We start from the raw sequence: 25,555 nt of genomic DNA, 5'->3' as shown, positions 1-25,555 counted from the left end.
AAGGAAAGATAAAACACTTCCTGTTTCGCTATAGAAACCTGAGAGGGCAATTAAATAGATGGTAAGAATAAAATGAATTCTGAGACGTCAGGGAATAGGTTCCCTTATTAAAAACATTGCACAATCAAAGGAGGAAAACCTCTGGGGAAGGATTTCTGCAGCCAACACCTTTGAACCAAGTTGTACCTGCAGAGTGGAATCTAATAGTCCCTTTAGGGAAATCTTTGTGCTTTAAGGTCCAGAGTGCTGTAGCTCCACCCCCAAATTGATAAGGAGAAGAACAAAGTAGTACTTGAGAGAAACCACGTGAGTCCTCAGGAGCTGTAAGTCAGAAGGCATGTGTGTCAAGCCCAGAGCATGTATGCTCAAGCCAATGCCTGAGAATAGGATTTAAGGATTTAGATGATGACTGGGGGGTCACAGACTTTTCAGCGGGCATGTATGCCTTGATGTTGCCAAAAGCCTGCTCACCAAATCAAGAGGGGAACTGCAGCCAGACAGACATCTTATGTGGTGTGTGTGTTTTCCTGCCTGAAGCTCTAGTGACCAAAGTAAGAGAACCAACAACAGAGATCCTTTTACAAGTGTCAGCTCCTGAATATTTTCCATGGTGGGGAATTCTGAAACAGCATCCCACACATGGAACTCCATAGGTTAGGGCCTGGTACTAGTGCAAAAAAGTTGATAAGAATTAAACAAAGAAAATGTAAAACAAAATAAGTGAAGGGTTTGTTTTTGTTTTTACACAACAGTCATTTTGGTAGATGCTGATAATATTTATAACCTACTTTTCAATTTTCTCCCGTAAGGCATGGTTGAGTCCAGCAGATACACAAAGCAAGAACCATCATACCTGGGACACCACCGCCCCACTCAACTACATGTCCTCCTTTTTTGTGTGCCTTCTACCAACTTGTACTTCTGTAATGAACATATTTCAGCTAAATTGTTTCCTTTGAAACCACAGAAAACTTGTATATTTTTTGAGGAATAAATTCACATTTGATAAACTTCCCAAAAAGCTAAAACAGATCTACTACTATGGCAGTACAAAAATCTTATTCTCTTACTAAATATTGGAGGAACTGGAGGGGAAATGTTTATGTGGAACATACTATGATGGAACACTTCTTAGCACTTTTAAAATTATTCATTAGAAAGGTATATCAGTATTCAGTAACCTTTATAATTAATTATGCTTTAAAATTACAGATTATGGAAATATAAGGATTTTGATTAATCAATTATTCTTCTTTAGAGCATCTCCCAAATTTGAAAAACAAGAGAGCTGTTTGGCACAGACTTGAACTTCTGTAAAATCAAATGCAACTAAAGTATGCACTTTACCTGTAATCTCTAGTACTGCTCTGCCCCCTTGTGCTGCTGCAGTGAACTCAACTGAATAACAGTTTAGCTTAATCTTTGTACATGAACTACACACACAAAAACCACCACTGTCACTTCTCACTTTTCTGGCAAGTTCAAGGTCAGTGCCTAGCTATTTTCAGCTCATCTCTTCTTGATCCATGCAGAGAAATGACAAGGTAACGTGATTCGGGGTCAGCTGTATTACAGGAACCGTTACATAAACGGAGAAAGTGGAAATCAATCCTAGCTGACAGTGTCTTCAGGATAATCAGCGCTCACTCCATGCCGCTGTCAGCTCCCCTGCATCAAACACCATGTTACTTCTGTCAGATCTTTTTAACAAAGCCATATTCTCACTTTTGGCAAAGTAAATAAATATTTCACTTGGGCTTGCATTTAATTTATTGTTTAGCAAACTTTACCACTTTGGATTTGCAAACAATCCTCATATTTACTGAAAAGCCATCTCATGCTGTCATATCCATTATTGCCTAGGAAGGTTGTTGACAAAGATATAATCTTCTCTTATGACATATACCATTCTTCATGCTATGTGTTAGGTTTCTTCATGCAGACCATTGCCTTATGATCCTCTGTTTTCAACTAGACCTCAGCTTCCCAAAATGTTTACTTAAATGATCATCGTCATTTAAAGAATATTAGAGCTCTGCCGTAATGTTTTAGGACACCTTAGTCAATTTGTTTGATTATTATTACTTTATCTGAATCATTTCCTCCTATAACTAGACATCTTTCTTAATGTAGAATTATGAACATATCATTTCACAAGATGTGCTGTGTTAGTTCATTTCGATGACAGCACATGGTATGTCAGTTTAGAGAAAGAAAAGCTATTCTATCCCACCCACCTTGTGCTCCCATGAAACTGCCAAGCCTGCAGTACTCCACCGAAGAACAATTTACCATAATATTAGTTGTCAGTAAATTCAAAGACGGAACTCCTAAAGCTATAAAATGGATTAGAAGCAATTTAAAAAAGAATTAACAAACTAGAATAAGAGTATACTGTCAACAAACAAATGCTTCATCATAGCACTGTAATTTGGAATTTTAATTACCCCTCTGCTTCTGTAACAAAACAATGTCTGAACTGGCAGCCATTTGAATCTCTCACAGGTCATTGAGCATTCTAGTTAATTACTCTATGAATAGCCTGTTTTTCTCCCCTCTGGAAACACGTTTCTAATGGCAGTCAAGGTCTGACAAATGTGTCATCTACATAATTAGCTAGGAAGCAACACAAAACATTAAACATGCTTTGTGCCGACAACTATCAAAACATTTCATTTGTTGTCAATTATTCATTACTTTGTAGGTTCTGAAGGGGTTGTTATTATGGAAATAAGTCCAGATGCTAACAAGGTTAGCATTTTTTATTCAAATTAGTAATCAGAGGACTAACTTTAAAAAAAATGTATCCAACGTACATTTATGGCACTTTTCAATCAGTAGTAAAGTATAAATCAATTTATTTAGGTTCAGGTTAAAACAGTCTGGCATAGCACATATACTAATTTGTAGAGTTGCATCTTTCTTTGAAGTGTTAGTATCTAAAATGAAATAGTAAACTTTCAGAACCTTTGGCAAGACCAATTTGTACTTAGTAAATAGGGTGAAGATTTTCACAGCATGAGCCAATGTATGACTGAAGGAAAAAACCAACCACATTGGAGGTTTTTTAACTTTTTTCCTATCCATGTGTCACATTGAGTAAAAGTCAACAATCAGCTATTTCAATTCATATAATATCTTGTCTGAACTTCAGTTTGATTTAGCAAACACTACAAACTGGTTACATTCACCACTTCCGCAGTAGAGCTGAAATGAATTTAGTCTGTCTTTCAAAAAGAAATAGGTACTGCTTATTTCTTTTTCTGTAAGATCTTATGATGTTGTCTCTCAAGTTATGCAGCTGAAATGTTATACTGAAATTGCCTTCAATATAGACAGATGGAGATTTTAACAATAAAATTAACATGCACCTTTTTAGCCAAGATCAGTTCAGTTCTGGTACCTACAATATAAATATAAAATACACATATACAAAGATACACACACACACACAGTGTAACAAAATACACAAAAGAAATTCAAAAATTCTATTTTAGAAAACAAAAATGCCTTCCTAAGTCTTGCTTTCCACATGTGAAAAAATGAAAATATATCTGACAAAAAATAGTTTGATAAGAAATCATTGGTCATGAAAAATGTCAGTAGAGCAAATTATATTGTTCAATCTACCTTTTTATCTTGACTCTAATTTCTCAAAACCTTAGTTTTTCCTTCTAAACCAATATGTGGGCCCAGTCCAGCACTAAGAAGTGCAGTTGGTTTCAATGCAATTTTGCTGAAGTAAAGACTTAGGGCTTGTCTACATTACCCGCTGGATCGACGGGCAGTGATCGATCCAGCAGGGGTTGATTTATCATGTCAAGTCTAGACATGATAAATCAACCGCCGAACGCTCTCCCGTCGACTCTGGTACTCCACTTGGGCAAGGGGCGCAGGCGAAGTTGACGGGAGAGCGTCAACCAACGACTTACCGCAGTGAAGACACCATGGTAAATAGATCTAAGTACGTCAACTTCAGCTACGTTATTCATGTAGCTGAAGTTGCATAACTTAGATTGATCCCTCCCCAGTGTACACCAGGCCTTAGGCCCTATTCCTACAAATGCTTATTGACTTCAGTTGACTAGTCACATACTTAAAGTTAACATATGTAAAAGTAGTTGGAGGCTAAGGAATTATGACTTTACTTATAATCTGTGAACATTTTATATGTACAATATTCTACTGTACAATAGAGAATAGAGGTAAAATGCCATTTTGATTTGATGACATAAAATATATTTGAACTACCCAGAGTAGAACATAGAGATGAGGTATCTGAAAATTCTGTTTTATTTTCCTTCAATGGTAGGGAAAAAATGGGTTATATAACATATCTTTTCCATGTCTAACATCTATGATTCCACGGACAATCTTGCTGGAGAAACAGGACTAGAATTACTTTCATACAAGTCACTGCTTTAATACAAATCTACTTATTTTATATATAACACTTACATGCTTGGTGAAATTAAAGTGGTTGCCATTAAAAAGTAAGCATTTACTAAGAGTTATCACATTGTATCATCTGAGGTACATTCATATTTCTATCCCTAATATTCTAGTACTATTTTTGAACATGCAACAACTGAAATACCTCAGATACTCAGGAGTTAAAACTGTTCCCTTTTAATGGTGTTTACCGTATTTTTTATTGAAAGCCAAAGAAAAAATGCCTATGTATATATTTAGGTGTGTATGTGTATATATCAATATTGATGTAGATATTTCTCTCTATATAAAGATATGAGGATATCTATGAGACAAGTGTGAACAGACCTTTTTTAGAATAAAATAAATAGATTTTATTTTTTTTCAATTTATAGTATTGTGAATGGGGAGAATGACTTAATGAATTAAGTAATTACGGTACTTGTTGAGAGAACATTTTTGTCAATGCCTGTTTTTCTCCAGAAAAAAAAAAGAAAGTACAAGGAAAAACAAATCTTCAAAAACTTCCACTAAATATACTATTTTAAAAATGAGTTCCAATGATCTTACAGAGAAGGGAATAATCCATTTTCAGCTAAAACTTCCTACAGCAACAAGAGAAATCCCATGAAACTGAGAACATTTTTAGAAAGGATGCAGTCTGTCTTTTAATGAACATTAAACAGATAACATATTTATGAGGAAGTCAAAATATTTTGGAAGCCGATAATCCTGTAAGTCTTAACATGCTATAAAAACAACAAATAAATGCAAAGTGTTACTGTTACACATGCCTGCCTGATCAATGGTTTTCACATATTGATCTATAAATGGAGTTGACAGTCTGTGTTGGCTGCACATTTTCCAAGCAGCTCTATTTTTGTACAAAACCAATACGGGCAATTACCTTTGTTTGAGATGCCAAGTCTTATCAATTCAATGTGATTTAGTGTCATTTTAATTAAATATCAGGATCTACTTCAGGACAATCTATACAAAGCCTCAAACTTGACGATAAGCTTGATTTGAAGTAAACATGTAGAAGCCCTGCAATCTCATAATATGGCTCAAAAACTCTGCTAAACAGAAGGCTTGTATTTTTAGCTATTTTATTTGTTTTTTTGGCTAGTCATAACTTTGGCAAGTATTCTATGATCACAGGACTGGAGTAAGAAAAAAAGAAAATTGCTTCCTGCTTCTCTGATAATGTATCAGAGAGCTAAATAAACCAACAAAGTCTGTTTAATCAAAAAGAACTCTAATACATTAGCATTTTGGAATGTCTAAGATAGATGCTAATTCTTAATCTAAACACCAATAATAATGACATTTCATTGGTGACTTTGCTCTCAATGAAACAAAATGCATTTATCTGGGTTTAAAAGATAGAAATACTGATGTACATTGGTGGTTGAGATACTAATATTAAACACTGTAAGAGCTTTTGTCTACTACTGTCTGTTTCCAGCTTGAAGATTTGTGTTCTTTAAATTCTACATTAATATCAGTTCCAACCTCCATAGAATACTCGAGCATTTCCATTGTAAATATCGCAAACTAAAAGACATGAGCATCTAAGCTTTTGCATCAGCGAGCTTCTCTATTACACATTCAACATCTTTACTACTACAAAATGCACAGTTCATATGGCCTTACTGATGTGTGCTGCATATCCTCCATTGTCACACTATTGAAAATAATCTGTTCGTCTTCAAAAGGAGAGCCCAAGGTGTGCACATGACACAGCACTGAATACCGTAGAATGCCACAAATCACAAAATTATATAGTCTCTTCTCTACAAATCACTACTAGAGGTCCTTCATAAATGTGTTTTATTTTTTTCCAAACATATTTTAGGAATATTTTTCTAACTGTTCAAAATGCACCAAATCCTGCATTGCCTTAAATTACACAAAACTCCAGCTGAAGTGAATGGGTTTTGCATGAGTTAGGCAAGGAAGATTTGGCCCAGGATCAATAGAAAGAGAAATATGTTTATTAACAGATGAGAGATCAGTAGATATTCCTAATGTATTTCCATAATTGAAGTAACAGAGTAACATGGAGCCTCTTATGAGTTCACTCATATTGATAATGTTTAAAAAAAATTTGAAAACAAAAAAATACAGTTTATGTGAAACCAATACAAAATGTTTCCAAACATTTGATAAACCCAACCAATGACATACACACCCACACACACACACACCAAGTATCTTAACAGAGAGTCAGATTCTCAACTGATATAAAACAGCATAAGTCCATTTTTTGCCCTGCAACACAGTGCAATAAGATCCAGTTGATATGTTGGTATCTGTATCTTTAAACTCTGATCTATACTACTTTGGATGCAAAACTGAAGGTTGTTTACTTAAGTGCCCAAAAACTACAAAACAAGAATACATTACTCAAAACCACCATAATAAAGAACTCTTCACTTTTTCAAGGCACTTCACAGACAAAGGTTGTATCTTCTCCCTTTCATGCCCTCCCCGAAAATCCTTTACTAATCAGGCATGAAGGATCTGATATGTCAACATGAAAGTGATACAGATATTTTGGTAAATCTTTTACATTAAAATAACACTACACTTTAAGAATATATTTCAAAATGTTGAATTCTTGTTTAAGAATTGTGGTTTTATTTTGGCTTTAGCAAACAACTTTAACAGGCTTATATGAGTAAATATGCCAAAATTCTTTTCACTATGTCAATATCTAGTCAGAAAATTCTGCGTGGCAAAAAGAGATGAAAAAGAACTGAAACAGAAAGGAAATCAGTAGCATGGAACGCTTTCCATTCTATGATATTGGAGCCAAGTTTGCTTGGTAAAATGACATATACTGAGCAAAATACCACTTCTTATAATTAGCTACTAAACAAATGCAACACAAAGCAACTTTTCAACTCCGTACTAATGAACATACATTCTACCTGCTATGGTTATGGGAATGCAGCAGTGAATATTTATGTCTAATTTAACTTTTTAGAACCCTTGCTCTGTAACAGTCCAGCATACTACCCCCAAAACTAAAGTTATGTAACAAGGTAATATCAACAATGAGAAACTGCATGATAAAATCCTGCCCAAAAGTGAAAAATGCTAATTTTGTCTCATTTAGCAGCTGGATACAGAAATGCTCATTAGTTTTAAGAGGGTTAATCCTTTTAACTTTTGCATATTGATATGCCAATTATGCCTAATTGTACAAGAGGCATCAGTCAAGGTAATAGTGCATAAACACATGAAAGTTATTAAGTACATCCCAACATGTAATAAAGTAGGTGTTAATTGGTAGCTGAGTTCTGCAGGCTATTGAGGTGGATAATTCATTGAGAGATGGATCACTTGTAATTTCTCTACATAATTCCTTTTGCAGTCTCATGCTGTGATGTTTTCATGCTTGTCAAAAACAACTGCAGCCTAGTGCCGTTTGTTAAACACAGCCAATAAAATATGTTAGGCATCATTAAATATACTTAACTTTTAAACTTTTTCAAAGGTACAGTTCTTACTGATAATGCATTATAGTATTTCCAATAAATTACTGTAAACACTGTTTCAAGTTCATAACTGAGGAACATTTCACTTAGGATAAAAACAAAGCAATATGTGCAATGTGTCTGAGGCAAATGATACTTTTAAATTGGAAAGTAAACATACAGAAATTAATCTCTCATCAGTTGCCATGATCTAAAGGAATGTTTTCAGTACAGAACTATAATAATTTGCTTCCCTGAGCTAAATTCATGTAAGTAAGTAAATAAATAAAAAGAACGATTAAAATCATATACTTTTCAAACTACCTTGATGAACGTGTTGGGGTTAATTTTGCCTTTGAAATCAGAGTGAATAATGCAGGAAAAATACAATTTCTATAGCAAGCTTATTCCATTTAATAACTCAGTTAGTATAATGGATTCCTATGAAATATTCAACTCTCTAACAGAACAGCAATGAATGGCTGTGAAGACTGACTGAGTCTTGGGGGTCTGTCCCCAGCTAACCTAACTCGTTCGCATTCACTGAGAATAAAATGGATCTAGAGTCCAAAAAAGTAGCTAACATTGCATAAATAATTTTGTAACATCATATGGCCTCAGCTGCAAGTTGCCACTATTACAGAAGAAAATTAACCAGGGGAGACTCATACCAATCAGTCTGTTTAGTAGCTCAGAATGAGTACAGGGGCAGGGACATAATTGGCAATAAAGTTCATCACTAAGTATTTTATTTTAAATCATGTTAATGGATAAAAATGACTCAACTCTGTTCATAGTTAATATATTAAGATAAGTTCAGTATCAGAGCTCTGCAAAACAGTAATTCCCACAGCAAGATTATTTTAGGTGTGTCGGTTGCAAAGTTTCCCTTTATTCAAAGAGTTTTAATGTCTGTTTTATTCCTTTTGTCTGATTTTAGCCTCTGGCTTTTAGAAGTGATAAAAAATGTTAGGAAATGTAAGCACAATACACCTGCACAGCTTCATTTTTTAATTACACTGAAGCATAAGAGTGGGAGATCCTGATTAGTCATTAAAGGCGCTAGCACCAAATCCATGATATATCTTTGGACTAAACAGTTTTACTTTAATAACTGCTGACACTATTTGAAAAGTGACATTTCTTACTGCCTGTATGGGTTCCTACTTGCAAGGGTTTCTAAAAGAATTAATAAGCCTGAAGATAATTTGGTTTTACAAAAAATCAGACCAGGAAAAACTTGTGGAATTTTACTTACAGGTTCTTTGACCTTCACATTCTCAGAAAGGATCATTGATTTACTTTGGCTATGCCTGTCATGGTGGCTGTTGGCATTTTTGATCCTCATTTGAACAGCCCCTATATTTTGGTGGCTGGGATTCAGTTTTTCAGAGGAGGTATCGGACGCCGCAAGTCCTTGCATGGTTACTGTGTCGTCCTAAAAAAACACAGAACAGTAAAGTTATTCTAGATACATGTGCTCTTTACCTAAAAACATATCAGTGCATATTGTATTTCACTGCAGTCAGTAGCATACACAGGCTGAATCAGTTCAGGAAATCATGGTGATCTTTGAACACTGGGGTAACCAACAGCTGATTACTGTACTAATCACTCACACATCCAAACTGACCTGGAAGAGTTAATGCAGTGTTGTTGTAGCCATGTCAATCCCAGGATATTAGAGAGACAAGGCGAGTGAGGTAATATATTTTATTGGACCAACTTCAAGAAGTTCATCCAATAAAAGATATTACCTCACCCATCTTGTCTCTTGGAAGAATTAAGTTTATGTAAAAGATTATCCTTATCTCAAATGCCATTCTCCTCTATGGTGTAATCTCTCTGTAACCTTCTATCACATCCAACTGGCAGCCATCAAACTTTGTCTTTGGCCCTGTTCACACTATACATTTTTAGACCATATGAAGGAAAGTGACATGGTTTGAAATTAATTACCCTGAGTGACTTCTACACTAAAATCCACGTTACAGGCTTGTTAGAAAACTATGCTGGAGCCCTGTTAGCATGGTCTTCTCAAGCATAGATCCATTGAACCTTTCTTAGCTTCAATCATTTCATCTATAGCCTGAGCACATCATATCCCACACATGAAGGAGGGTCAGGCCTGGTTAGTACTTTGGTGGGAAACCTATATGGAATGCACAAGTCCTGCAGGATGTAGTACTAATGATGTGGTATAAATAACTTACGTGTGCACCTCTATGATGCCAAGGGGCACTGTGAGTATGGAGGGGCCATCTTTTGAATGAAATACAAAGCCATGGTTCTGGCTTCTTGTTGTTATTTAAAGTAAAAAATCAAGACTGGATGTTCTTCTAAAAATTATGCTCTAGAAATATTCTGGGGAAGCTCTATGGTGATGCAGGCGGACATTCATACTAGGTGATCACAATGGTCCCTTCTGGCCTTGCAGTTATGAAAAAATTCCCACAGATCTTCCAATAGAATGGGTACTAAACTTAGTGTCCTGGTCACAATGGAACTGTAGTCATTATATTCTGCCTAAATTCCCCATACATTTTCCATCGGTGAGATACTTTGCATTTCCTGTGCTAAACTTTAGCACACTGTGTCCCATTAAACACTTGCTGTATTTCCACCCACAAGTCGTATATTTCAAAATTGGGTGAAGTGATATGTTATACTAGGGGAGCAGAAGGAGGGGGTGCTAGCAATCCACATATTTAGTTGCTTAATACTTTTCATTGACACTTTTTTTAAATAGCTCCACCACCACCACCACTGTTTGCAGTAGTTCTTTGAAATCTGACAGATAGATTACTTTGGGGCCAGGGACATGTAAAGTCATGGAGAATTGTCTGAAAGTCACCAATTCCTGCCTGTGTTTTCAGGGAATAAAGCTTTTTCTGACAGCACCCCCAAAGACCCTGAAGCTTCTGTTGATCTTTGACCCATAACTTGAGCTCAGACGATTAGGTAAATAATCATTTATATCTTGCTAAATTAGTGAAAATGAAACTAAAACTATAATACAGGTAGGAATAAGCAAAGGAAAAAAGATAATTTTAAAATGGACTTTGCAGTAAGCCTAAAACCTAATATTTACCTTGAGGCCTAGTGGTAATAATAGTGAGCATAAGGGCACATTAGGCCTAATAAAAGTTAGCATTAGTTGGTAACCTTGGGTCAGAAGATTTAGCAATATACATCTTGTGATAAACTGTCTAATGCTTTATTTGGCATGGATTCCTTACTTGCAGTGCATGGGGAACCTGCTATTAGTAACAAGTGCATTTTGCACCCAAACTAATCATAAGGCTACACTTCTAAAGGTCTGCACATATGCCCTGCCCACATGCCTCACTAAAGTATTCCGCAGAGAGCTGAACCTTCTATAAGACACAGACAAAGCAGATGATCTGGGGGATGCAGAACACAGAGGAGGGGTTACAATGGCTCACAGAACACTGGGGGGGCACAGCAACATGGGAGAAAGCATAGGTATGGGGAAACAGATACAAAACCCCTGGAGAGAGACAGAGCATGGAAGGAACAAGGGGACACAAAGTTGGGAGAAGGGGTTAACACACAGTATGTAGGTATTACAGAACACAGAGCACTTGAAGGTGACAGAACAGTTTGTTAAGTGCCCTTCTTTAGGGGCTTGTCCACAGAGACTAAAAGCCATCTCCTCATGACAGCTAGTCTGTTAGTTCAAGTGGTAAAAAGTCTGTTTCAGTGGTGAAGATCCGGGGTTCAAATATAGATCTTGATGCATCATGGGAGGTTGGTATAGTTGCATATAGTAGAATTAGTTTTTTCTTTAAAAAGATATAGGAAGTTACATACAAAAACTATGTCAAAAATATTATTCAGATTGCAAAGTCAAGCATTCAAAAGCTAGGAAATGCCAGATTGGAGGTTGCCTCTGCAACCTTAATTCAGCCCCCTTCTGCATATTCATTATGATACAAGCTTTAATTATATGATCATGTTATTTTTTCCAGAGGACCCCTACCTCATTCAGTGCAAGTGATGCTCAGTGAATTAATCAGGGTGGTGAAGGAAATGAGGCTGTTGTCTGTAGGACCCCTACAGAGGTTGTAATGAGTTTAGAGAATGAAGGAGAGGATTGCAGGAAGAGTTCGGGTTCTCTTGTAATTAAGGCAGCTGAATGTTACTTTGTATAAATAATTAAATATTCAATAGAGTAGGGACTAGAACCTGACTCTCCCCCATCCCAGGAAAGTGCACTAACCACTGAGCTAGAGAATCATTCTTGGTTGCGCTTTGACCCCATTAATATTTTATACAAAGCAGAACAGCTTTAACAGGCGAAGCTGAGAGTCACAGCGGCCCGCTACTACCACAACCCTGGAGCCAAGTAGCTAGTGCACTCATCTAGGACACATGAGACCTGAGTTCAACTCCTACTCCTCTCAGGTACAATGAGGCTTTGAACCAGGTTCTCCCGTATTCTGGGCAAGTTCTCTTGCTATTGGGGGCACCTCTTATTTATTCAGAGAAAAGGAATGGTCTGATGTATGCACCTAACTCCAGCAGAGGTTTCACACCTATGAATCCCAAGTGGACACTGGTACTTGGCTTCTGTGGTTCCCATTCCTAGCACCTAACTGTCCCCATACATTGTATAGGACCCTGAACACCTGATTCAGGGCTTTGGATTCCACAAGATGACAGGATGCCTAAAGTTAGCCTTTGCAACACTAAGGGCTGGTCTACACTAAGGGGAAAAATCGATATAAGATACGCAACTTCAGCTACGTGAATAACGTAGCTGAAGTCGAAGTATCTTATATCGATAACTTACCCGTCCTCACGACGCGGGATCGATCTCCGGGGCTCTCCATATCGACGACGCCACCGCCGTTCGCGGTGGTGGAGTTCTGGAATCGATATAAGCGCGTTCGGGGATCGATATATCGCGTCTAGATGAGACGCGATATATCGATCCCTGAAAAATCGATCTCTACCCGCCGATACGGCGGGTAGTGTAGACGTAGCCTAAGCCTTAGTTTCCTTTGTGGATCTAGTTTCTGGTGCCTGAAATGACTAAGTAATTGTCTGACCTTGGACAAGTCACTGGCCTTCCATCTACATGCATCCATCTGCAAAATGGAAATACCCATACTCACTCACCTACATCACAGGTGTTGGGAGGACTAATCAGATAATGTGTTATTTGAACACAAACTGCTATAAAAATGCTACGTACTATGAGAAAATCAGGTCGGGTGTATAAGGTTGGGGCACAAACACTTTTTGAGATGCACAAAGTTAAAGATTTTGGCCTTTGCTCCTTGTGTCTCAGTTCCCCCTTGTAAAATTGAAATAATAATACTCTGCTGTCTCAGAGAGATGTTATTCTGTAATGTTTGTGAGGGACTGAGAGACAGTAATCAGCACCACAGAAAAGATGTCAGATAATACCTTAAAAAAAAAAGTACCTTTACAGCATAGTGAGAACCTTGCAGAATACCAAGGAAACCAAGTACTCTACTGCAGTTGCAACTCTAAAGGGCTGCAGTCAGGAAGCCTTTTGCAATGCATAACAATTTTATTATGCTTGTAAATTTTCAAACAATACTACGTATTTTTGTATGCCAGTAGATTACTCACTTTATATTACCTACATGCACAGTGTAAAGGTCCCGGCCCCTTTTATACATGAATTCTGTAGCAGTTCTCTTCTTTGGAACCAGGAAAGAGAAGATAGCAAAGGCCAAGGGAAACTCTCTTGTTTGGATGCATCCAGACTTAGCAAGAGTTACCAGTAATGCCTAAGATCAAGTTGAGGCCTCATTTTCTAAGGCTGGCAAGATATTGTCCAAACCTAGGTGGGGCATTTTATGCTAATAATTTAATTAACTAATTTGCATATTTACAAATAAACATCACATTTGAAGACTCTGCATGGATTTAGTGCTGGTGAAAGGTGTTGAACTGAGTCTGAATTTACCTTACAGCATTCCCTAGAGCAATGGGAACAGGCATAGAGAGGCAAGACCTTATTGCCCAAACCTCTCTGGAGAAGGCTAAGGACTTTCAGGGAGCCAGAAGCAGCATGGAGGGAGTTAGGGGCAGCTACAGGAGTGTTGTGGGGAGCATTGTTGGACAGGAAAGAAACGGGAGGATGGAGGAGGTTGCTACGGGTTGCATCACCCAGTCCTTCTATTAATCCTATCACTGTCCATACCCTGTTTTCATATCTCTTGCTCCTTCCTTAGCTCCTGCTCCTTTTTAGTTCCTTCCAGTAGCTTCTTTCCCTCCCTCACTCCCAACACAACAATTGCCTGCCCCACCAGCCCCTGGTTTTCTTTATCCACAGTCCCTCATCTTCCCTGCTTGGGTGCTGACCTCCATCACAGCCACCTCTCTGCAGTTCCATCCACACATCTGGGAATGGCTGCAGGAACAGACAGCCCCCAAAGAAGCGGGGCAGAGAGGATGCCTGGCTGCCCATTCAGCAGGCTCAGGGTCCTATACAATGTATGGGGACTGTTAGGTGCTAAGAATGGGAACCACCAAAGCCAGGTACCTGTCTGCAATTGTGATTCATAGAGGTTAAACCTCTGCTGGAATTAGGTGCATACATCAGGCCAACCCTTTTCACACACACAAAAATAAAAATAAAAAAATGATGTGCCTCTCGCCATCACAAGAGCACTTTCCCAGGATGTGGGAGAACCAGGTTCAAAACACAGCAGCCCAAACACCAGGGCATTCCCAGAGCCCTGCTGAATACCTGAAGGAGCTGCAGCAATGGGCAAGGGAAACTTTCTGTACCTGCACGTGACAGGCATGACACTTGGCAGAGGCTGCATTTTCCCAACCCTAACTTTTGAACATGCACTCGGGGACTGCAGAGGTAAAAATCTATCTTTGGAACTGTGGGTGGAAAACGAACACAGGTAATTTCATATCCAAGGCTGTGCACACTTAAAAGCATCAGAGAGGCATGTTGCTGAGCTCATCCAGAAACAGAGATTCTCACAGCCACTCAGGAGTTGATTGGTCCAGGCAACGCAATTATAGAAGGACCCTCTGGAACACAAAAGGTGTACTGACAAATCAAGTTTTTGTCCTCAATCCTGCCTGCTGTCCCACAAAGTCAGACGAAAGGGCCCCATAAAAGGCCCCACTATTCAACCAAACACAAACACTTTTAACCAAACAAAAAATTATCCAAAAATGGTGTTTCAATTGAATCAAAGTGTCACACAAAGCCTTTTGAGTTCTTGGAAATTCCCTGTTTGATAAAAATTCAAAATTACGCATTTGGCATAAATTCTCATTTTCTTGTGATTGGAAAACTTCCACTTTCATTCTTTCAATTTCCAGCAATGGGAAAAAGGATGGAGAGAAGTGAGAGAAAGTGGGGGTTTTCCCCACTGACATAAAACAAAAAAAATAATTCTCTTTAATTAATTTAATTTTAATTTTAAACAATTTTTTCATGAACTTTTTTTTTTTGACCAGCTCTACCCATTACCATCATTAAATTGGTTTAACTGTGATTATGCCTCAGGAAGACTGCCACTGGGGCTCTGCTCAGGCACCACGGTCTACCTGGGTTAATCCACTTATGCATTTTTCTACAGAGCAGTACACAATACCACAATGTTTTCTTAGTTATATGGTGCTGTGCAGGTACTTTTAATTTGTAGGAGTTTTCATACATTTATAACTACTTGCATTGATTCCATAAAGTCAGGCCACAACCTTACCACAAAGCAGAAAGATGATTCTGAGGGGAGGATAGCATAATTTCTAAACTTTGGTTTGCATGCATTTTATTTGATCATATGGCAACAGAATATACAGTGCAGACACAAATTCATCACTATCTCATAGCAAGAATATGCAGCGAGTTGTGGTATTGTAAGTTATTTCTCCGACTGGAAAAAATTTCTGACTGTGGTAACTCAAGGAACAGTGCCAGTTGTGTTTATTTTTCATGACAAGATGACAATTATCTTGCACTCTAATTGTAGGTGTCAGTTACCAAAATAACCTTTTAATGTTAGTTTCCTTCCAACTCACTTTTCTCTTCTTTCCTCCTTGTGATTTTTGCACCTCTATTAAGTCTAATTGCCCCAGACTACTTCCGTAAATAGAAAGGATAATGAATAACGACCATGAAAATGCCAAACATAAGAAAATGGAGACATTGCAAGGGGAAAAAAATGGACCTTGTCACAGTTTTCACAGGTTCAGAGCTTTGTCTGCTACTCTGTTTCCAGGGTTAATGGGATATTGTACATCAACAGTTAATATTACCTTAACCAACTATTACTGAACTAAAAAGGTCAAACACTCCTTTCATTATCCCACATTCACCATTAAACCAACCAACCAAAAAAAAAAGCCACCAAAGCCTGTGACTGAGACAAAAAACAAACTATAAAAGTTTAAGGTGCTATCCGTACAGGAAATGAGAATTACAAAATCCTGCAAGCCCTAGTCAACTCCACAGGAAAAGCAAAACAAAACAACACATACCTCAATGGCTCAGAGTTATCTATTCTAGAAAAAAGGAGAAGGATGTTGATTCATAGACCTGTTCTGAAATTTTTGCTGGTTATTTTCAGTTTTGTGCTCTCAGTGTCCTCCATGCTGTACAAGATTACTGTTAATATTATTTGCATCAAAGTAGGACTCAAAGCATGCTGGGTGCTGAGAAAACACATAGGATGACACTCTCTGCTCCTTGGAGCTTACAATGAGTGGATAAGATAGACAAACCAAATACAAATTAAATGACTGAAGGGATAGGAGGCACATATCCAGTTACTTTTTCACTGTCTGGAATACCTCTCACCTGCCCTCCCCTCCTTCTTTCACTTTGGCTAGGCTCCCCTATCAGCTTGTTCTGTCATGACTACCCAAACATGACCTTCTTCCACCCCAGAGATTGAATCTCAGCTAGAGAACTTAAGAGATGGACAGAAACAGCAAGTCATAGGGAGGCCATATTAATGGCATCTGTTTGAAGGTCAGAGGCTTGCTGGGGAACAGGGCTCATATGGCCTCTCCTGTTCCCTGTAGTCACTTGCCCCATCCCCCCAAAACCAAGGAGTGGAGCACAACTCTGGTGGATATTTTCCCTCCTGGAAAGTGACAACTCACGTAGCAACATGTTATGAGAGAGCAGACGGCATTGGTGGCCCAATTACAGAAATGACATGTAACTGTTGGCCGTGGGGGAGCACATATTTTGAACTCCCTGTCCACAAAAGAAATAAAAATCAAAATATAAACGCTGACAGAAAATTTGGGGGACACATGATCCTGAATGCCCCCCACCTCCCATGCATCACCTCTGCCCAATTACCCCGTAACAGCAATTATTTCTATCCTGAAGTCACTGTGGAAATACATGGATACACTCTCACAAATATTTAGAGCAAGACAAATATATTTGAATCACACCAATTGCAAAGGCAATGTAAAAATACTATGGCCCCAATTCTCAGCTGTCTTGGGGACGTTGTGTGCCATGCTGGCAGCCAAAACTGTCCTTCCACCAATGTATCTTATAAAACACAACTTTGGGTATTTTGATCAGAAAATGCCAATTTGTTTAAACCAAAGCTTTTCACAGACACATATCTGTTTTGTTTCTCAGGTCTAAGTTGGAATTTCTGACCAAAACCAGAGAAAGAGAGCTAGGGTAACCAGATGTCCTGATTTTATAGGGATAGTCCCGATTTTGGGGGCTTTTGCTTATATAGGCACCTATTACCCTCCACCCCATCCTGACTTTTTACACTTGCTATCTGTTCACCCTAAAGAGAGCACATATGGTACCCCCCGGAACAGCCAGTAGCCCAGGGGTCATAGCACTCATCTGGGATGTAGGAAACCAGGGCTTTGCTTTGTCTGATTCACAACAGGGCCTTAACCCCATCCCAGGTGAGTGTCCTAACATCAGGAGCGTGACTTTTAAAAAACAAAATTCTGAAAGGTATGATTTTTGTTACAATGAGGAAGGGAAATAAGTTTTAAAACCTCAGACTTTTTTCAAAATGGAATTCTTGTTTTCCTAGTGCAGAGGCAAAGGAATGCCATTGTGGCCTGGGATCATTTGTGGCCAGTTTAATTTAGAGCAGCATTTAAGCCCTTCCCTGAGTCATGCTGAGCACATCAGATCAGGAACTAAGATCAAGAACTATTCTACACAGTGCTTCTGGGTGAGATTCTCATCCTTGCTCTAAGCGCTGTATGACAAACAAAAGGTCCAGAGTGGTGTAAACAGGCACCCTATCCACCCAAGGGAGGATTCCTCCAGCACAAGCTTAGTGGAAGACAGCCATAACTCTCTCTTCTGGGGACTCCCTCACAAGCTCAGGGGTAAGGAGAGTCTGTGGGTGTGAGAAGCAAAAGTTGCTATGTTGCAAGGCAGCTCTGAAGAGACTCTGGGTAGCGCTGCAATCCATAGGCAGCTTGCCATAACTTAGACTTTGTGCACACTACCCAGCTTTTACTGACACAGTTGTGCCGCTACTGTCGTGCCGCTAAAAGGCGCGCAGTGTAGCTGCCGTTTGTCAGCAGGAGAGAGCTCCCACCGACAAAAAACTTCCACCCCCAATGAGCAGCAGCAGCTTTGTCAGCAGGAGAGTGCTCCTGCTGACAAAGCGCTGTTCACACTGGCGCTTTTTGTCAGTAAAACTTGTGTTGTTCGGGGTGTGTTTTTTTAACACCCTGAATGACAAAAGTTTTGCCAACAAAGTACCTTCACTCCAGATAGACATACAGTAAAATTACCGTAGTGACTAGGATCCAATCACTTTCAATGGAACATAGGTTTGTAAGTCGCTTAGGCCCTTTTGAAAATGTTATCTGTAGTATCGTCTGGCTCCTCCTGGGATACACCAGGTTATGGATTATCATATCTTCTTTGCCAAGCAGTTTTTTTCCAAAATTGTGAGCAAAGAAAATCAGCATCAATCCCCCTCATAAGACTGTCTTTTTTACTGGTCACTTGAAGGACTCTGTCTTCTTCCATTCCTTTTAAAATTAGGTTGACCAACAGGCAATAACATATTCGACCTAATACAAAGCCCAGGTCACACCAAAGAAAAATAACCTGCATAAAAACCCTTTAAAATTAAAACCAAAAAGTAGAAAAATCAGAAAACAGCAGCCACTCTAGCACCTTGTTTATACAAATCAGCAGTCAAGGTTTTTTTTTATAGTCTGCTACAGGTGGAGACAAATTCATTAAAGTGTTCAGAAACTAGTCATATCTCTTACAAAGACACAGATAAATATAGTTCTTGCCCTAAGGAGCTTACTATCTAAGAGATGATAATGAGCTGACAGGATGCACTGGGAAAACTAGAGAAAGTAATAATCTAGAGTTTGTCTTGTTTTTCCCTTTTTTATTATAAACTCACAATTTGTTCCAACAATTAATGACCCCTACTGTTAAAATATTTGCCTTCTTTCTAGTTTTAATTGGTCTTTCTTCAGCTTCCAACAATTGGGTCTCTTTATGTCTTTTTATGTCAGATTAAAGAGCCATCTATCACCCATCTTTTTTTCCATATAGGTATTTGTAGATCATGATCAAGTAACCTCTTGATTTTCTCTTGGATAAACTATATAGATTGAGCTTCTTTAGTCTCTCATTATCTTTTCCAGACCTTGAAACATCATTGTAGTTCTTTTCTGACCTCTTTCTAATTTGTCAACATCCTTTTTGAAGTTTTGACACCACAACTGGACAGAACATTCCAGTAATGGTCTCCCTGTTGGTATATACAGATACAATATTACCTCCTAACTCCTCTTGATATTCTCCCCTGCTTATACAAGAATAACATTTGCCTTTTTTGTTACAGTATCACACTGGGAATTCATATTCAACGGGTAGCCCTTTTCTGTGCCTGTGCATTCTAAAATACTGTCTCCCATCTTGTAAGTGTGACTGACATTTAGCCATATTAAAATGTAACTATATTAAAACATATGTTGTTCAAATGAGCCCAGCCTACCAAGTAATACAGCTGGATCTGTATAATTGATCTGTTCCCATAGTTATTTACTACTCCATCAATGTGAATCATCTGCAACTTTTAAAAGCAATAATTTTATATTTTCTTCCAGATTACGGTTAAAGATATTGAACAGCATTGGGCCAAGACCAAATCCATGCAGAATATGGGAGGGACCATCAGGGCTGGCTCTACAGTTTTCACTGCCCCAAGCAGCGCGCCGAATTGCCGCCGCGGGCGGCTGGGGTAGTCCGTGTGCCCTTAGGGCAGCAGGCGTGTTTCTGCAGTGGCGGCAATTTGGCGGCAGCTTCTATGTTTAGCTGAAACCGCCGCGGGCAGCTAAATAGAAGCTGCCGCCGAATTGCTGCCACCGCGGAAATGCACCTGCCGCCCTAAAGGCGCACGGACTGCCCCTGCTGCCCGCGGTGGCAATTCGGTGCGCTGCTTGGGGGCAAAACAACAGGGGCAGCCGCCCTTTGCAGAATGCCTCCCCAAGCACCAGATTGGAATGCTGGTGCCTGGAGCCGGCCCTGGGGACCATGTTTTAGAATATATTTACACAGTTCCTAGCACAATGAGGTCCCAATCCTGACTGGTGGCCCATAGTCACTACTGTAATACAAATAATAAAATGTTTTCATACCACACTATCCTTAAGCAGACTTAAGATCCCAAACTACCAAATCCTTTATTCTGTAAGGTTCTGAACTGATCTAGTATATAGGAAGGCTATTTTCAACTTCTTTCATTCTCTCTCTCTCTCTCTCTTGCAGTTTTTAAACATTATATATTCTTTTCAGGATGAAGACTAGCTAGACGAAGGCAAGTAAATATACAAATTTTCAATCATGATAAGAAAGTAGAGGAAAAATCCTTAATGGTTCACACTTGGAATAAGGACATTATAGCTCTTATGGGATTCTGTTGCCATTTAACAGTTTCTTTATAATCTGTTCAAAATACATTATGACTACAGAAGTCAAGTACCCTTTTCTTTATTCTGATCTCACCACTGAATCCACCTAAGTCAATGGAGTTACAATAGCAGACAACTGGGGTGAAGTTAGATCAGACTTAAGCACTGACTCACCACATTTCTTGAGAGAAAAACCAACAAACCATCCATTCTTCCACAAGGCTATGAAGACAAAGATGGCAATGTCATATGTGTATATATCTATTTATATAGTATTTTGTATAGTATTTTGAGTAAGATTTTGGTCTGCTTCTTTTCTACTTCCAACTCTACCACCATCTACAATTCTGTGTATATGTACTAAAGTTTAAGAGAAGCACAATGTTTCATCCTACATACTTGAGACTTGCAGCACCAATCTGGAATATAGCTTACATCCACGCCTTTTCTATTGTTCCACAGAGTAGGTGCCAACATACTCTATATTTTAAAATGTACACAATAATATAACTTGCAAACTGTTATTCTTCAATTCAGTGATTTCCTGTGTGGTAACAATTGTATTAAAAATATGTTAGGTGTGGTTTGTTGCCCGGAATAGTTTGGTGGTAGCTTGTTATTTAGATATTTGTTTTAGTTGTTCATTTACAGTATCTTAAGAGGCCAAAAAATTAAGACAAAAGAACAGTAAACCTAATGACTGCTTTGTTGCAGTCCTTCTTTGCTTTACATTTAGACAAAGATAGGTAGGTGGCATGTGCCCACCTTTTTTATTCTTGTTACATATTTTGATAAAAATATGAAAATTCAGTAAAAGCTGTGTATTTACAAAAGCTGTAGTTCAGGTTGTCTCCAGATTAGGTGAAAGGAGATGTAAAGGAAGAGAAATAGAGAGGGTACACTGTGGACAGGATAAGAGATGTGAACAGTAGTCCTATAATAGGATGTTGGTGATAGCTGCCCTTGCTAGGTGTAAACAGAGGACTAAGGCCCAGATCTTGCCCTGCATTAGGGCAGCTTTGTGCAGGGCCGCCCAGAGGATTCCGGGGGCCCGGGGTCTTCGGCGGCGGGGGGCCCTTCCGTTCCTGGACCTGCCGCCGAAGTGCCCCAAAGACCCGCGGCGGGGCCCCCCTCCGCCGAATTACCACCGAAGCGGGACCCGCCGCCGAAGCGCAGCCCGGTCTTCGGCGGTAATTCGGCGGAGGGGGGCCCCGCCGCGGGTCTTCGGGGCACTTCGGCGGCGGGTCCCGGAACGGAAGGACCCCCCGCCGCCGAATTACCGCCGAAGACCGGGCTGAACTTCGGCGGCGGGTCCCGCTCCGTCTTCGGCGGTAATTCGCCGGCGGGGGGTCCTTCCGCCCCAGAGCGGAAGGACCCCCCGCCAGCGAAGACCTGGAGCAGCAGAAGCTCCTGCGCCCGGCCACACAAGCGTTTGCCGGGCACCCAGGAGCGAGTGAGGAACCCCGCTCCAGGAGCCCCGAAAAACTCTGGTGGGGGCCCCCGTGGGGCTCGGGGTCTGGGGCAAATTGCCCCTCTTGCCCCCCCCCCCCCGGGCGGCCCTGGCTTTGTGCTACTCTGGAGTCTTACCTGTATTATGATTGCAGTCCCAGCTACAAAACTCTAAAGCCTGCCTCCCAGCTACGTATGCGTGCATAGGCCCCTAAAAGAAGCAGAATCAGGGGAGCAAGCCACAGAGTGTATTTCTACACTGCAGTTGGAAACCTGCCTACCAGCCCAGCTACACAGAGTCATGCTAGATCTGCTCCAGCTAGCATGCTAAAAATAGCAATGTGGACATTTCGGCAAGGCAGCAGCTTGGACTAATCTCTCAAGTCTAAGCCAACATGACCCTTGGTTTCAAGCTCACATGGCTAGCTCGAGTGGCCACCCATGCCATAATGTCCACACTGCTAGTGTTAACGTGCTACCTTGAGCAGAGAGAGAGCAACTCTGTGTACCCTGGCTGGAAGGCATGCTCCCAGCTGCAGTGTAGACATACTCAGAGAGACAGACTCTCGAGGAAGGGTCTATGCCAGGGGTAGGCAACCTATGGCATGCGTGCTGAAGGCGGCACATGAGGTGATTTTCTGTGGCACTCATGCTGCCCGGGTCCTGGCCACCAGTCCTAGGGGCTCTGCATTTTAATTTAATTTTAAATGAAGCTTCTTAAACATTTTAAAAACCTTATTTACTTTACATACAACAATAGTTTAGTTATATATTATAGACTTTAGAATGAGCCCTTCTAAAAACGTTAAAATGTGTTACTGGCACGCAAAACCTTAAATTAGTGTGAATAAATGAAGACTCGGCACAGCACTTCTGAAAGGTTGCCGACCCCTGCCTGGTCTATGCTGTGCCTTCCACAGAGCTGTGCTCTATAATGCTTCTTCCACAATAGCATGGGAAATGTTTGAGGGACCGAGCAAGCAGTGGTAGACCCAGTGATGAGCAAATAGTCCAATAATTAAGCAGATCTAATGCTCAACCCCACAAACTTACTTTTATTGACTTCAGGCTCTTTTCTGGCATTCTGTGACCTGGCAAGTGAAGATTCCATTTCCCTCCCCACCAATCCCTGTGCATAACACTTGCTTATGTAGGGATATTAAAGAAGGTTTATATTAAACATGGTTTATATGAGAAATGATTTATTGTTAATTAATACTTTATAACTTAAGGTTTATGTTAGAAGTAAATTTGTGATTCCCAACATTTAGCTTCTAACCTGCAAGCCACCAGCTGTGTCTGTGTAAAGCCTGCTCAAAGAGATACTTGGTATAAAACTTGTTAAGCTCAAAGAAATACTTTGTATAAAACTTGTTAAACATTAATTATCTCTAAGTAAGCCAAAACAGTAGCTGTTATAGTGTATAGATAGAGACCCCCACCCTCTGTAAGTTTTCATCTCACTTTATCTTTGCTTGTTAAAAGACAGGGAGTCTCACATAAATTGGTAACACCCCAAAAGGTAAAGAGACAGTGAAATAGATGTAATTAAGATAGAGAATGTATGTGAATGCATGCCTAGTTTAAACAATGAATGAATGGTTAGGGAGTTACCAGTCTGAAGAATTCAGTGTTGGCTGAAGAAGGTGTCAAGTGGGATCAACCAGATGACCCCCACCACCTCAAAGGAAGGAAAAACAAGTATCTGACAGAATGGAGCCAGCCACCTGCTGATTGATTTAAACAAGTATCTGACAGAATGGAGCCAGCTACCTGCTGATTGATTTAGCAACAGCAAAATGAAGCAACTCCTATGAACTAACATAGGGAAAAATCCCTATAAAACTGGACCCTAAAGACTGAGGACTTTGAGTCTATGGTTCTGATACCAACCTCCAGGAGCATCAGATGCATCTGACACAGACTCGGCTCCATCCTCATGACCAAGGTACCTGGCCAGTAACTTGGCATGAGCAACATCTAGGCTGGTAACTATAACATCTATACAGAACCTGAATGAATGATTGTGTGAATGAATATGTGTGTGTGTGTGTGTGTGTCTGTGTCTGTGTCTGTGTCTGTGTGTGTATAAGGAATAAGTAGTAATAGAAATAAGTAGGAAAACATTGTCTTTTGTTTTGTTATGGTATTTACAATAAATGTGGCATCTTTGCCTTATCCCTCTTAATAAGATCCTGCTGGTTTTTATTATATTGGTACAACATTTTGGTGGAGAATAGCGAAAGGGGGATTATTGGTATTTTTGCCTCACTTATTGTAAACCATTCTGTGTGCACACAACCAGCTCTACAGAGCATGGTTCTTGGTTAACCAAAACTGCTGGCCCCCGTGTGGGTAGCAGGAAAATAAAGAGCTCATAAGATTTTTAACAAAACCTGCTGGCCCCCGGGTGGGTAGTAGGAAAAGTAAAATTGTTAACAAAACCTGCTGGCCCCCGGGTGGGTAGTAGGAAAAGTAAAATTGTTAACAAAACCTGCTGGCCCCCGGGTGGGTAGTAGGAAAAGAAAATATTGTTAACAAAAACTGCTGGCCCCCGGGTGGGTAGTAGGAAAAGTAAAATTGTTAACAAAAACTGCTGGCCCCCGGGTGGGTAGTAGGAAAATTGTTAACTAAATCTGTTGGCCTCCGTGAAGGTAGCAGAAAAAGAAATATATATATATATATATATCAGGAGCAACAAGAGGGTCCCAGGGACCAGACAGTGCTGCTCGCTGAACAAAATTTAAAATGTTTAAGAAAAGGCAAGGGAACACAGTCCCAGAGGAAGAAATGAAGTCAAAAGTAGCTTCTACCTCACCTTTTATTAAAAAGATAACGCCTTTTCAGAAAATTCTCCAAAGATATGGGCACAGTCCTTGGACTGAACAAGCCCTTGCAGATATCTGCACCATTTTGGACCTAGAGGATAGATAGGCCCAATATATCCTCATATGCAAACCCCTAAATGCAGTAAAAAGAGATGCTGCAGGGATCTGGCTGCTGTGGAAGGCTTGTAATGACAGCTACCTCCACCTAGCAGCCTGTAAAGAGGAGAAAATAGCTCTAAAAGAAAAACTATCCCAATTGGAAAAAGGGGTAGAAAATTGGAAAGTAATGGCTCATTGGGAAAAAGAGGCTTGGGACCCCCGAAAAACATGGGAAGAAAATAAACAACCATTGTAAGCTGCTCTTTTAGGAATTAAGGGTTATAGTGCTTAATATTTATCAGTTTGGTTTTTTTTTTTGTTTTGTTGGTTGTTGTTCACAAC

At 39.6% G+C, this 25,555-nt stretch overlaps 1 protein-coding gene across 1 annotated transcript in view; it reads right to left on the bottom strand.

Annotated features, from left to right (window-relative positions):
- Window positions 1–25,555, bottom strand: part of ARHGAP15 (Rho GTPase activating protein 15) — a 454,296-nt gene that overhangs the window by 417,172 nt on the left and 11,569 nt on the right. Inside the window, exon 2 of the mRNA XM_045031797.1 lies at window positions 9,175–9,354. Within this exon, the coding sequence (XP_044887732.1) occupies window positions 9,175–9,339 (165 nt within the window). The 5' untranslated portion in view covers window positions 9,340–9,354. The remainder of the gene's footprint in view (window positions 1–9,174; window positions 9,355–25,555) is intronic.

This window comes from Mauremys mutica, chromosome 10 (genome assembly GCF_020497125.1).
Source record: "Mauremys mutica isolate MM-2020 ecotype Southern chromosome 10, ASM2049712v1, whole genome shotgun sequence".
Lineage (NCBI taxonomy): Eukaryota > Metazoa > Chordata > Testudines > Geoemydidae > Mauremys > Mauremys mutica.
Note: the sequence above shows the minus strand (reverse complement) of the source record. Positions and strands in the feature narration are given on the sequence as shown.